Raw genomic sequence first — 14,729 nt, forward strand, 5'->3', positions numbered from 1 at the left:
GTAATTTTAGCCTGTTTGACGTACAGTATACATGCATTTTATCGGTTTTATGAGAGTAAAAGAACACCATAGTTGTCTTGTGAAATAGTATTTACACAGTCTGTTTTGATGTGGTGTTGTAGTCAGGATTATCCTCTCTATAAATGTGCCCTTTAAAGCTCTATAAAGTTATAACGGCGCCTCGTCAGCCTGCCGTACTGATCCGTGTTGTTTTGTGAGGCAGACACGGATCGGGCGGTGGGCCTGCTGAGGCAGTACCAGGCCAACATGACCAGTCCAGAGGAGCAGACCCTGAAGACCAGCGTGGGCAAAGTCTCTACCATCCTGGGCAGTCATCTGTTCCAAGCACTTCTCGGTAAGAAACAAAACAACAGCATGTTTGGGGTTTTTGGAGAAAGGATGTGTTTAGAATTCTTTGTCTAAATCAATCTCTGTGTCTGGCCTGATGCTTCCTCTGTTGGAGTCACAGGCAGGATATAGTCGGGGTCAGGTTATATTAATTTGTGTGGGAAGTTAACTGAGTCTAAATGTTTCCCAATTAAGTCCCATGAAAGAAGCCTTTGAGATCCTTTCAGAGCTCCTCACAAAGGTTTGCTGTATACCCTCCCTCTGTAACATACTCAGATTGTAATGAAATCCCAATAAGACTCACACGACACCATGTATTTATAGCCCTCTCACCCAGCTCAAACTTCTCACATCACGAAAGCGCCGTTCTTGCCTGGAATCTGAAAAAAAACTGTCCTTTTTTTCCCTGTGTTTGTGGCCTATTTATTGCATCAGTCTGTTCCCAAACGATCCAGATCATCGCTCAGAAAACTTTTGGAACAGTTGAGCTGATTCACCGCTGCCAGAAAGCTTTTGGTGCTGACTAAGTGCTCTAGAATGAGTCCCCGCAAAAAGCAGCCATAATTTACGCTCTGAGTCAAATAACGAGTCGCTGTTCCCTTTCACCCCCTACGACAGGTTTAGAGCTCAGGGAAGTTAATGTGACCTTTGACCCCAGTTCCTTTTAAAGCTAATAAAGCATTAGTGCAGTTCTTCCAGTGTTTGGATGGTTCCTATTACCACAGTTATGCTGTAACCCTGCTCGCCCTCCAGTCTGCTGTGAAGAGTTACCATGGATCTGGCAGCCGCTACAGAAACAACACTGCCCTCAATCAGTAATGTAAACTAAAGCGTAAATCCTTCTGAACCCATTTCAACAGAGGATAAATCTTAATTATATGAGTTCAGCGTAGATTGTTTAGTTTATAATGTCCAGGTGACTTAATTTGAATGCACAGAGACCGAGTCTGTGATTGTCTTTGATTGTCTCCAGAGGCCAGAGGTCAGCAAAGGTCACACGGACACATTAGCTCTCCACATCTAGCTAAATAATGGGGGCGACAAGGCTTCTTCAAATGTGACACACACACACATACATGTACTGTACAGACTCTAGCCGAGACGGGACACCCATGTGTGTGCCGCTGAGTGTTTGGAGGCGATGAATCCTGTCGAGGTTCTGGTTCTGCTGTGAGTTCTTTGAAGGAGTTGGCCGCTGAGTTTTGGACGCAGTTGTTCCCTTGAGTTATGTGAAATCGAGGCTTTGAACCTGAACCTCCAGGTTACAGGAGGGTCATGATACTCACCACGGCACAACTCTACAGACATGGACGCCTTTCATATACTAACTGTTATCCAACTATGTTTGCATCTATCCAGGATTTACTTTTATTACAGTTAATATCTTTGAATTGTTGGGTTTCCCTTCAGCACAGATTTCTTCCTGCTTCTGCAAGTATTCTCCCTTCTGAAGTGTCCTTGAACAAGACACCAGCTCCCCTCTAGCTCTAAAGGTGGGACAATGAGAGTTGTATTTTTTGACCTCTGCAGACTACAAACCGTAGATTGAAGAGGACCTCGACAAACTAAACCTTCACCCTTAACTACTTTATTTTATATATACATGTACATATATATGTATATGTACATGTAATGGCTTAAGTTGTAAGGTTTTCATTTATTGTACCTTATTGTTCATGTAAGTAAAGCATGGTGTGGCCGCAGTCACAGTGGATAAGAATCCCGACTCTGAATTCCAAACATTCCACTGGAAGAATGTTCAATTATGGCCGAGCCTGAGCTGGACGGGAAAATAAACTGCATCTATAGCCGGCACACCGAGGCTCCTCCACAACCCGGCTCATCTGTGCAGCAGCGTCCGAGGGGAGGGATGGCAGTGGGCGGCTGTGTGATCGGGAGCGGGGCCGACAAGGCTGCTCCCTTCAACTCCAACATGTGGTTCTCATCAGGCAGGGCGGAGCAGGAGGAGCAGCCGGCTCACAGAACTAACAGTAATACAGTGCAACGCAAACATTACTCATCCTGTTATCCTCTCCTGCTTTGTTTGCGTTCGCATGCTTGGGGGTCATGTGAACCGGTTCTCTTTGCGCCACTTTGTGTCGCCTTTGTCGCCATTGTTTTGCTGGGAAAATGCAGAGTGGAGCGGAGCTGACGTGGTAGGATTCTGCTAAATTAGAGCTTTCCGATGATATTCCGATGTTGCACTCATTCCACCGACTTTGACCCACTGTGGGAAGTACGTGAGGTGTTTCAGCTGCTGTGTGGGAAGTTTCAGCGCTGGCCACTTGATTGAATGTCTGTATGGTTGCACAGTCACGAACAAAGGATGCTTTAACTGTGCGTCCAGCCCTTTGTTCTAACATACAAACATGGAAGGCATGGGGCCTGGTTGCAGGGAGCCGGGACAAACACGCAGGCACGCACGCACGCACGCACGCACGCACGCACGCACGCACGCACGCACGCACGCACGCACGCACCGGGCACGCACGCACGCACGCACGCACGCAGAGAGAGAGAGAGCGAGACACACTCATTAAATTACAGAGGATCCTAAATGCCGGGGGAACATTTTTACAGAGGCAATGACAAGGGGGTGAATTGTTTGCCCTGCCTGGAAATTGTGACCTAGTTTTCACCGAACGTGTTATGCTAGTGGACTGTGGGTCGGTCATCATCACGTTAACAACCAAGGGGCGCACACACTCTTTTCTCGTGTGTGTGGTTCACCCATGCCATCCAATAGAGAGATCACTCTGGACCATTTGAAAAAACAGCAGCAGAGGCCTAAGGAACAAACACAGATATACACACACACACACATTTCTGGATGTACCGTATATAAGGTTGAGGAAACCCCCTCTGACTGTGACAATAAGGCTCAGAGGTCTGACCAGGACACCCCAAAAATAGACCTGACATCAAAAAGAGACGAAGAAGCCCCTTTGAAAGAGACTTCTGGCTCGGATAAAACAGGGCTTATGTATTTTGCGCCACTGCCAGGAATTCATGTGGTGTGTGAGGTCTGGAACACTGCTGAGATTTTTTGGAAAGTCACAGACGAGGGGAAAAAACCCAAAACCTTTCTGCTTGGAGGTTTTGTGTGACTTTGGGTTTCTTGTTTCAGAGCCGAGCACCTCAAGACTTGTTTCAGCCCCTTTTGTGTGTGTGTGTGTGTGTGTGTGTGTGTGTGTGTGTGTGTGTGTGTGTGTGTGTGTGTGTGTGTGTGTGTGTGCGTGTCTTGGTACTTCTGCCAAAAATAACTGAGCAGTGAGAACTAAAATAATAGTTGTTATGGCACGGCAGGAGTCCAGGACAAAGGACAAAAATATTTAACGAGTTTGAGATTTATTACAGGAAAAAAGGGGTTACTGGCTACGCCCATTTGCTTTAAGATAAACAACTTTAAAGTCAATTAATGCCGGGTCCATTATTTTATTTTATTTTATTTTATTTTATTTTATTTTATTTTATTTTATTCTGAAATGCGTTTTTAAAAGTATATTGTAATACAGCTGGCAGTTTTTGCTTGGCATAAGTGTGTGTGCAGCTGTGCATGTCTGCAAGTGTGTGTACGCGCGCAATTGTGTGCATATGCAGGTGGCCGCGTGTGTGTGTGTCCGTGTCCGTGTGCACGCGCGTGTGTGTGTACAGGCTGGTTTATGTGAGGTTGCTCTTTAGTCAGCTGGGCACCGAGCTCCTCTGCCCACACATGGTTCACTCCTCCACATTCAGACACTGTGATGAGTCACATGCTTCATTCTTACACTTTTGTTCTCGCAGCGCTTTGTTGGGACTCTCGCTCACACACAGACACACACACCTACAGAGAACAGAACTTTCCGTCTTTGTGTCTCAGGTTTCAATAACACCGTCCTTGTAAAGATACATCTCCAGTGTTTCAGCCACACTGAAACATCCTCCCCTAAAGTTTCTACTCCTCGCCTTGGCCCGACATTGAACTTTGGGGAACTTGATGCGCTCCCCAGAAGCCTCTTCGTGTCGTCAGAGCAGGACTTTAGCTAAATTATCCCACTGTAGTCTCATCTAATTGCTACATTACAATAGTGAAGCAGAAGACAATTGGCTATGCTAACCCCAGAGAAGAGGAGAGCAGTGGAGAAAGAAACACAGACTCTGTTAAAGAAGGGGGGCGATAAGAGCAGGAAACCATCAGAGATCAAGGATGTTAAGGATCGTTGATGATAAAGTTCTGGGCCCTCACCACGGAGGCCTTTGGTTTGGTGCACCAGCGACTCCCACTGGTGACTACATGGTTAAGAGAGGAGAGCAGGATCAGGTGTTACATCAGGTTAAACACTCTTTTCTTTTTATTGCAGCATGAATTCAGACTTAAGAGGCAGAGGGTTGCTGGTGTTTCCTCACTCAGCTTGAGTGATGTAGTTCAGGAGAACACTCACACCTCTCACACCCACGTTGTCACTCAGTGCCCACTGAGGAAACCAGATGATTCTCAAAATACAAACCTTTGTCCACATTATGAGGAAAACCGTTAGATGACGAAGATCTTAACATCTAACGTCTTTAATGATCCACACGAGGAAGATTCAATACAGAGATTCATGATTGTTTTTTCTTTCCTTTCACAGATATTCAAGAGTGTTACGAGGTGACCTTGCAACTCAACTCGGAACAAAATGTTGTGGAAGAAGATGGCAGGCAGGATGCGTGGGAGGTAATTTTCTTGCTTCACATTATAGAGCGCAGGATATAGTGTAAGTTAAATAGTTACGTTGCATATGGTGTTGCATTCGCCGGTGTGTGTGTGTGTGTGTACACAGTGCAGTGCTGTGCCTCGCTTCCCGTCGGCACAAAAGGTTAGTCAGCAGCAAACACAAGGTGTCACTACCTTCGTACGGCTTCACTCCTACATCAGCCTGGTAAAAAAAAAACACATTTCTATGAGTCACGGCTGCGACTTTTTGCTCGAGGAGTGAGTGTCAGGCAGAGGCGAGGAACACATGTCGAGGGAGAAGAGGAGTCAAAAGAGCACTGATTACCATTTGCTCATCAGCGGGGCCTCCTGAAGTCACCGGGGCCCTTTGTGCCACTGCAGCAAAGTCTCATTCAGATGTTTGTTCAGGGAGCAGATTCATAACCCGGCACGTGACAGGAAGCGAGACACACCAGCAGGTCCTCGCACTCCACTTACATTCGAATCCTTTTGTAGTTCCGTGTCACTGATCGCCTAATAGCCTTTGGACTTCCTATCGCCTGGATGATTTAATGCGGCCTCATAACTTTTACCTCCAGCTATGCCAAAATGTTAATGAAATTGATCTTTGGCTGACTTCTGTGAACCATTACGTGAACGATCTCTGGCCTTGGTTTTAGCGAGATTAGGAGAAACGCTACCCTCACTGCCTCCGTGTGGGAGTTTGACACGCAACCCTCACGGTATGCAGTTTGATCTGATGCGTGAGGGCAAAAAACGCAGGACCCCCATTCAGCACGTGTGAACAACTGTGTAAAGGTTTCCCGAGGCCATTAAAGGGAATTCAGTGTGGAAAAAAAAGTCAGCGTTCCCATGGGAATAGATGAGAAAATGGGGATGTACAAGGCCAAGCTGAGCTGATGTCTTATCCGCCAAGGACAGAGCAGATACATCCTGGTCCCTGAGCCATCTGAGTGGAGTTCCTAAAATAACAGGCTAATTTTTATCAGAGGATGTTTGAGAATCTGCCTCAAAGGTCCATGTCCTGTAACAAAATGAGCGACAGGCCGTCTCTGCCGGAGCTTATACTGTTTCTCATTTATTATCCAGTTCTGAGCCGGTTTGATGTGAAGGGGTTAATGTGCTCATTTAAACCCAGCGTGTTGCCGTACATGCAAATAATTTGGAAGCGTGTATGCATGTAACAGTTCCTCGTTTGTAGGGGGAAGATTGGTCGTCCGGTCCCCTTCGCTGGGAAGGAAAGACTCCAGAAATAGAAATGTTTCTTCTTTGACTATTGGAATATCGGAATACTATAGAGGTGAAATGGAAATCTCCTTCAGTGCAGTTCTTGTTTTGAACGGATGACAGGTAACAGTTATCTGTGCAGCATCCGGGTCAGGTCGCCCCAAAGTGTGACCTGTGAAATAGATGACTATGATGTCATACTCATACACTAAATGACCCAGAATGACTGTAAAGTTTTGTTCAAGGCAAGGAATTTTCTTAACATGACATCATTAACACGAGAAAGAAATCAATGACATCGTTCATTTCAGGAAACAGTGTGTGTGTGTGTGTGTGTGTGTGTGTGTGTGCGTGTGTGTGTGTGATTTTAAATCATGTGTTGTTTTCGTGGCTTTTTGTTTTAGTACGTGTCAATCCTGAAAGTAGATAGAAACTTTCATCTTCTACTTTTGACGAAATTGTCCTTTATCCCTATCGGTCAATCACTTAATGGCAGCGTGCTTTTAAATCTGTGTGGCGTCTGAACTGCATCATGTGCGGTCATCTGAAAAAGAGGAAATGCAATGAACTTAGTGACTAGAGTGTATTAAAGGACAAGAGGCTGAGTTGTCCGTGTGTTTATGGCACAAGCACAGAAATGCGTGATGTTATTCTGAAAACAGCTGGAGAAGCAGGGTTTCTTGTGCTTTCATAGGATTGTATAAAGGACTTGTGACATATTAATGATCCTTTCTGAAATTCTGAAAGGGTTTCCATAAATGTTTTGATGTATTTACATGAATTAGACCAATTTGTCACCTCTGACATGCTGGATTACTCGATCAATGACTTTCCCCTGACCAAGAATAGCAATATTAAAGGACCACTCAGTGCAGTGTAAAACCACAATGTGGGAAATGATTGTGGTTCAAACTTTTTCTGTCATTCAAAACTCATCTCCAAATTCTCAGTGATCCACCCCGACTAAGCACTAAGTCAGCACCCAAGGACTCCACTTCCCCCCCTTCCTTCTCTGGATCCCAGCTGCTCCCGGGGCCCGGGCAGTCAGGAAACTTTAAGAGGGAGAGAGAGAAAGAAGGAGAGAAAGAGGGAGAGAGAGAGAAGGAGAGCTGCTTAATGGACACCCAGCGAGGTGCTCATCAGTATTCTAGCCATGCTGTCACCTGAGTGGAGGATGGGATGGAAAGTAAATGAGTCTGCAAATTCCCTGATTTGGTGCAGAGTAGCAGGTGAGAGCAGAGAATAGCTCCTTTAGAAAGGAAATGGAACGGATGTGAGAGTGAAATGTGAAAGTATCAATTCTTAGTTCTCAATTTATAATTAGACCCTAAATGTGATGTCATATTAACGGTTGTATTGCGTAATAATCGAATAACTAAGGAAGTGGTGGCTGAAATAATGAAAACGTGTTGTATGACTGGTGAGTGTGTGTGTATGAGTGTGTGTAAGGCCACACTTTTAGGTGCAACTGTTTAACAAAGCAGGGAGTGTGTGTGTGTGTGTGCGTGGGTTTGTGGCCCTGGTGATGTCAGCTGACCTGTCTGTCTGTGCTGCCATGTGGGAATGGAGCCATAACATGCAGAATAACCGATAACTAATGAGAATGATGTCACATTCTCAGGTCACAACATCATGAAATTGCTAAACTCAGCATTAATTAGATTTTCATTGTTTTGTTTTGTACTGTGAGCATGAATTATGGTTGAGTTTGCACTTTTGTCTCACAGGTACACAGATACAGAGACCTGCATGCTTTGGTGTGTGTGCGTGTGGTTGTGTGCGTGTGTGTGTGTTCATATAAACACTTGAAGCGTTGACTTTTCAATTTGAGCATGGGAGCAGCTTCCATTTTGACTCGGAGCTATCAGCTGAGATAAGCAACTAAGAATCTAAATGTTTTAGAACATTTGTCTCACTTTGCATCCGCTGACGGCCGCCTCTAAACACTGCCCTCTGCTGTCCATGAAGGGCCTGTGCACTCTAAACTGTGGCAATGGCCCCAGCGAATCTCAGGTACTGTCCACTGTCTATGTGTGTGTGTGTGTGTGTGTGTGTGTGTGTGTGTGTGTGTGTGTGTGTCTGTGTGTCTGTGTGTGTGTGTGTCCATAGTAAAGACTAGAAGCTTTCAGTCGCTAATGTGTGAAAATGAGTATGAGTTGTTCATTTATTTGGACAGTTTGATGAATTTGTGGTTATCTTGAGTTTCACTTGTCAGAGCGTTTCGCCCTGCCGGTGTGTTGCCACAACAAATAGCAGAAGTAGAAACTAAGCCAGAGCCAAGGAGAGGTGTGAGTGAAAGACAGTGAGCTCTCCTGCGTTCACCACAGGATGATGTCATGTTTCAGCATTGACTCTGTAACGATACTTCAGGCCGGAACCAAAGCTGACTGGATGATGTGACTTAGCTTCAGCTTTGCTTCTATCTGCCCTCCTTTTCCTCTGCTATCCCTCATTTCCTCTGTCTCACTCTCTTTTCCCCTCTTTACAGTTCTCCTCCATGTATGTATGTATGTCCTTTGAAGAAAGTTCATATACACAATTAGACTCTGTGTGTCTGTCTTTCATTTCCCACTTTTCTGCAGTTAAGGATGCTTCTTATGCCTGCATCTCCATCATTTAACACTACATTTTGTAACTCTTTAACTGAGAAGAAAAACACACATGTGAAAGCTTAATGGATACTTCCCTTGTGTCTTACCTCTCTAGCTTCTCTCTAAACAACTTTAAATAGATGCTAGAATCTTCTGTGGCAGAGCAATGTCATTGTGTTGCTGCCCTCTAGGCCTGAACCCTCTGGAAGAAGAGACACTTCCTCCCAACAGGACCTTCAAGAATGAAAAAAAAAACCCCAGCATGCTTATTGATTAGCAGCATCTGTATCCATACATGCGCACACATCACAGGTGGAGGCTGCTTCCTCTCAAACGGACTCATCCAGTCTGAACGTTTGCATTTCTGCCCCAGCAGGACCAGGAGGAGGGTGTGTCCCGGGTGACGGTGACCAGCAGGAGGAGCCCTCACAAAGTGGAGCGAGTGTTCGGCGTGGTGGTTCTCTCCCAGGTCGACATGCCAAAGGTGAGTAGAGACGAAGAGCACACAGAGCTGTTAGTGATGGAATCCTACAGTGATGACACAACTACCAAGTCTGTAGAAATGTTACAATGCCACACTACAAAGACATTGCTTCGTCCTTCACTATCTTATTTATTATATGGTAAATATTTAGACGTGAGTCCACGTTTCTATCATCCTGACGTTTCACTTTCATTCTCTTCATGGCGTTGAAGCTTTAACTGCGTGCGTAATATCAAAGGCTCAGATTGTTGCCAACCTGCTGCCGCATAAGCAGGAAGCGCACAGTCGTGTTTGGGGTTGAAGACGCGTCTCCTAGGCGAGCTGTGTGTCTCAGTGTGTCTCAGTGTGTCTCAGTGTTCACATGCCTCAGCCAGTACAACATGGCCAGCGGCACATGGCAGCACATTGCCCGCAGGCGTTGGCTTTTCAGCTGAGCCCAGATCTAGTGAGAGGAGAGGAGTGGATGGGGTGATGGGGCGGGGGGGGGGGGGGGGGTGGGGGGGGGGGGGGGCTCGGCGGGGGTAAAGGGGAGGGGAGACGAAGCCCGTGAGCACAGCGGCACGGAACCGTTGCTCACTTATGATAATGAAACGTCTGTATAAGAATACACTGACAGCACAGGTTGACTCCACAGCTCTCAGAGAGGAGCTGATGTAGATAACATGGAGAGCTGTGTGTGTGTGTGTGTGTGTGTGTGTGTGTGTGTGTGTGTGTGTGTGTGTGTGAGACTCCTTCCCTCACATGACGGAGGGAGGTGAGGGCGCCGAGGAGGTGCAGGGAAGGAAGGAGGGAGGGAGGGAGGGCGGGGACGCGGAGAGAAGAGGGGGTAGGAGGAAGATATAGTGGGGGAAGCTGGAGAGAGCAAGGCGGCAGAGAGAGGCGAGGGCCGGTGCAGTGCAGCGCTGGAACGGACACCCAGAGCTCAGCCTTCCTCGAGTTGCCATGGAAACCACATTCCTCCCCCGCCTGCATCCCTACAGACTGCTCTGACTCTCTCTCTCTCTCTCTCCCTCCCTCTCCCTCTCTCTCTCTCTCCTGGCTTCTCTTTTTCATCCTGTCTTTTTTCATTCCTCTTTTAATTCCTGTCTCTTTTCTTTCTCTTTTTTTTTTGTCGGGCGGTGCGCTCTCGCCGCCGCGCACGTTTAAGCGAGCCCACAGATGATGCACACTCAGCAAGCGGCGTGATTTTAGATGCATGGCTCTCTGTAGCAAGGTGAATGGGCAATTACACCCAGATTATTATGCATTCCCATACACACATGGAGCCAAGCAATTTGTTTTTGTCTCAGTGTTTCTCTATTTTCTTCCCTCTATTTTTACTCCCCTTCTGTTCAGCACCGTGCCTCAGTGATACCCCCTCTAGTCATCGCCTTCCTGCCCACACACAGGGCACCTATCTCCGTCTCTCTCTCTGCAGTTTATCACCTGCCTCACCTTCTTCCCTCTTTCCACGTCTCCAGCGTGCTTCTTCACCTCCTTCCCCATCCCTTCCTTTCCGCTCCTGTCAGCCTCCATCTCCGTCTCTCCTTCCTCCCCGCTCCCGTAGTCTCCCTCTCTCCTCATTGTTCATAGATCTTCCTCTCCTCCCCGTCTCCCTCATTTCCTACTCCCTCCATTCCTCCTCTCCTTTTCTCCTCCATATGTACACTCCTCTCTTTCTCTCTCATTATACCACGAGTTGGGTGTAGTGTGTTTGGTGTGTGTTTGTGTGTGTGTGTGTGTGTGTGTGTGTGTGTGTGTGTGTGTGTGTGTGTGTGTGTGTGTGTGTGTGTGTGTGTGTGTGTGTGTGGTGGAGCAGCTGTTCTCTGCCACTGGGGCCTATTAATAGGAGTCTTAGCCATGTAGCCTTTGTGTTCCGTCTCTGCATTGCTGCTGCGAGTGTAACGTGCTGCCTCCTCGCCAGGTTACTTCATCTGTCAGGGCCAAACTGATGTGTATCCCTCACTCATTTGTTTCAGCCTGCCTGGCTTTCTTCAGGGCCATCGCTCTTTTTTTCCATACACACACACACACACACACACACACACACACACACACACACACACACGCTTTTACAATGCTATGATTTGTGGAGCAATGGAATGTGCCTCTAAGGCCCCATTAACTGTAAATATTCACCTTTTTCTCATGACAGCAGGCGGAACCATCGACTCTGGGCTTTGGTCTCTCTCTATCAGACATTTTCTTTGGGGGAAATCTGAGTGGAAGATGTAATGATGCCTGAGAGAGACTTATAAGTCTTGCTTCCTCACCCCCCACTTACAGTTAGTTAAGGCTACAGTAGCGCAGCTTAGCGTGTGCATTGATAGGACGCTGCCTCTTTAAGACTGCCTCACTACCGACAGCCCTTATATGGAGCTGCATCCGGTCAGGTGACTAACACTTGTGCTTCTCAGAGAAATGCCTAGAAATGACTGAAAAGCTCAATACATGGTCTGTGCAGTGGTTGGGGGCTGTGATGCTTCTTCTGTGTGTGTGTGTGTGTGTGTGTGTGTGTGTGTGTGTTTGTGTTACAGGGTGGCGGTCCAGGTGGGTTTATGTAATAGCGCGCTGTGCAAGATGACGGTGGGCTGAGTGTGTTGGGGGGGTGCAGTGAGGTGGGATGCAGAGAAGCAAAAAAGCACAGGATAATTCCCTCGTTTATGCCATAAATCACAGCTCCTCCTGTTTCATTTGTCAACACGGGGTCAGAGGCCGCCGCTTTCATTTCACAAGATAAATTACCTGATGCTGTTGATCCAGATCTGTGCAGTCTAAGCCGTTTAATTGGGCACAATATTTACCTCGCGCGCACATACACACGTTCAAGGTTGCATGTACGTCGCACACACACACACACACACACACACACACACACACACACACACACACACACACACACACACACACACACTTTTGCAGCAGTGTTGGTGCCTGGATGTGTATGATTCTCTTTTCATTCTTTTATGCTGCTGAGCGCAACCAGGCTGGCATTGTTCTGAGTCAGCTGTAACAAAATGTTGTTCTTATATTGTCCTCACCGATGGAACGAGTTATTAAAATAGTACGCAAAGGGTCCAAACGTCACAATTATCTCCACACGTCAGACGTCTCTGTGAATGAACAGTGCAGCGCCGTTGCGTCTTTCCACCACCTGTGCAAGAATCGATGCCACAAGCTCGTGTTTGACCATTTCAGAAATCCGGAGGAAAGGAGGAAGAACCTTATGTTGGTGCTGACATTTGGATGGTTTCTATGAGAGACGTGCACTGTAACCTGTCGTAGGGAGGAGATTTGGATGTTAGGCCGACAGCTCTGCAGGGTTACGGTTCCTCTGCCTAATCCTCCAGCTGATAAACACGGAACAGAAATGCCAAATCTGTGTGATGCAAACAAACACAGCCACCCCTGCAAGAAATGCTTCGCTTTCCTAAAGCTCGTCATGTTTGGGGGACTGTGTCGTATTCAGCAGAGGAAATGATGTCAAGTTGTAAGGCAGTGGTTCTCAAGCTGCGGTTTGTGGACCATTCATGTCTGGGCCTGTTAACCCCTCAGTATCTTAATTATTTATTTATTATTATAGTTATCTTATTGGCAGTTTGGACAAATCTGAATATTGAGTGCAGGTAAAGGAAGAGAGTGAATCTGATATTGGGCTAAAAAATAAGTCCCACTAATGGCGAGTGAAGAGTTCTAGGTTCTGCTTAAGATTTCGTCCCTCAAAATACTTGACTATAGGGTCTTGATCAGTGTAGGATATCTTTGATCAGACGGGAAAGCCTGCTCCCCTCCAGGCTGATCTACATAACATATTCTACATCTCATTAGCATGCATCGCCTCCTCTTCCCTTTAAGAGTAATTCTGATTTGTTTAGCGCCCGTTTACTTCCTGTCTTCCATTTCCTGCTTTCCATATCTCCATCTTACCTTCAATAGATTGGCTCAAAGAAGACCGGCCAACATTTTTTCTATATTATGCAATATTTTAAAGGGAGAGGGTTCTTTCCCTTACAGGTGCTAGATACGCCTACATATACTCACACACTGCAGACTCATTTTTGTGTGTGTGTGTGTGCACGCCCCCGCACATACAGATGCCATATCTGCGTTCATTCAGAACACACAGTGTCTCTCCGTCCGTCGTCCCTCCCGTCTGTATCCCGCTCGCCTCTCCCACATTTTGTCTCAAACGCTGTCGGCGGCTTTTTTCCCCCCCATGCGAACGGCTGAACTCTAAATGTGGTGTGGATAGTTTGTGAGAGAGACACAGAGGGAGGACGGTCGCAACATGTGCTCGGTCATGTGTGCCGCGATCGATATGCTTACATCGTCCTTTCAAGCCGCCGCCTCAAGCCCCGCCTCTCGTCCGGGATTGGTCAACGGCCTGGGTTTGTGACTGCAACCAACAATGCAACCTGAAGCTCTCTGTGTTCTCTGGTCGCGCTCAAAATGTCAAAGTTTTCCCTCTTTTTCTTTGCTCCGCTTGGTAAATCTCTGTAGGTTAGAGTGAAAGAATATCATTATAATGGAGTGAGTTAGTGTTGCATGTAATTAAGTGTGGCTGAGCCTGCTGTGTGAGCCTCCTGGTAGGGCTGCAACGTAGAGCAGCAGGCCCTCGCTCTTAAATCTGCCTCAATTAAAGAAGAAGGTGGCAGAAACTCATTAATATAAACATGAAACACGGCCTGTGTCGCTAAGGTGAGCATCAAAACACTGAGAGGAACCAACCGTGTGTGTGTGTGTGTGTGTGTGTGTGTGTGTGTGTGTGTGTGTGTGTGTGTGCGTGTGTTCTATGTACAAACACACTCTCTCCCTCACGCAGACACACCCAGCTCTATTCCCCGTCACATTTCATTAATAATGCATATATGCAGCGCTTTAATGGCGACACAATAACACCCTTTCAGTTGTCTGAAAAAAAACAAAACCTGTACCCTCAGTCTGAGGATGTGTTACATCTCACTGTGATCAATCCACAAAGTCGTAGGCACGCCAAATGGTTCAGCCCTTTTCTATGGCATCACTCAGAATATAACTGCCACACATACATGAAAGCCATATCTGTCTCTCCTGCTCTCTTTTGTCTCTCACACGTTCTCACTCTCAGTCTCTTCCTCCACCCACTCCAATAAGCCCGAGCGTGTAATCTTGTTGGTTTCGCGCACACACACACACACACACACGTGTTGATGTCATCATTGTGAGGCTAATATTTCCCCCTATGGATCTGGAATGGTGGTTTTGACGTGGTCGGCGTGCGCTTTCACCGCTTGTTTTGCAATTCCTCCACATGGACAACACGTAACAGTGACATAATTCAGCATCACTCCCGCTGGTCAATAGTAGTACTGAAAAGGAAGAAGGATAAAGAATGATGTAAAGTAATCCAGCGTGAGTCAAAGGT

At 46.7% G+C, this 14,729-nt stretch overlaps 1 protein-coding gene across 3 annotated transcripts in view; it reads left to right on the plus strand.

Annotated features, from left to right (window-relative positions):
- dlg3 (discs, large homolog 3 (Drosophila)) overlaps positions 1-14,729 on the plus strand; it is a 64,937-nt gene that overhangs the window by 941 nt on the left and 49,267 nt on the right. The window contains exons 2-4 of one of the 3 annotated variants that reach the window (XM_076148909.1): positions 224-355; positions 4,959-5,044; positions 9,236-9,346. In XM_076148909.1, the coding sequence (XP_076005024.1) occupies positions 224-355; positions 4,959-5,044; positions 9,236-9,346 (329 nt within the window). Of the gene's footprint in view, positions 1-223; positions 356-4,958; positions 5,045-8,218; positions 8,285-9,235; positions 9,347-14,729 lie in introns of those variants that run through there. The other 2 variants (XM_076148910.1, XM_076148911.1) reach the window with 2 other exon arrangements.

This window comes from Genypterus blacodes, unplaced genomic scaffold, assembly GCF_046128005.1.
Source record: "Genypterus blacodes isolate CSIRO-AG114 ecotype Tasmania unplaced genomic scaffold, CSIRO-AGI_Gbla_v1 ptg000044l_1, whole genome shotgun sequence".
Lineage (NCBI taxonomy): Eukaryota > Metazoa > Chordata > Actinopteri > Ophidiiformes > Ophidiidae > Genypterus > Genypterus blacodes.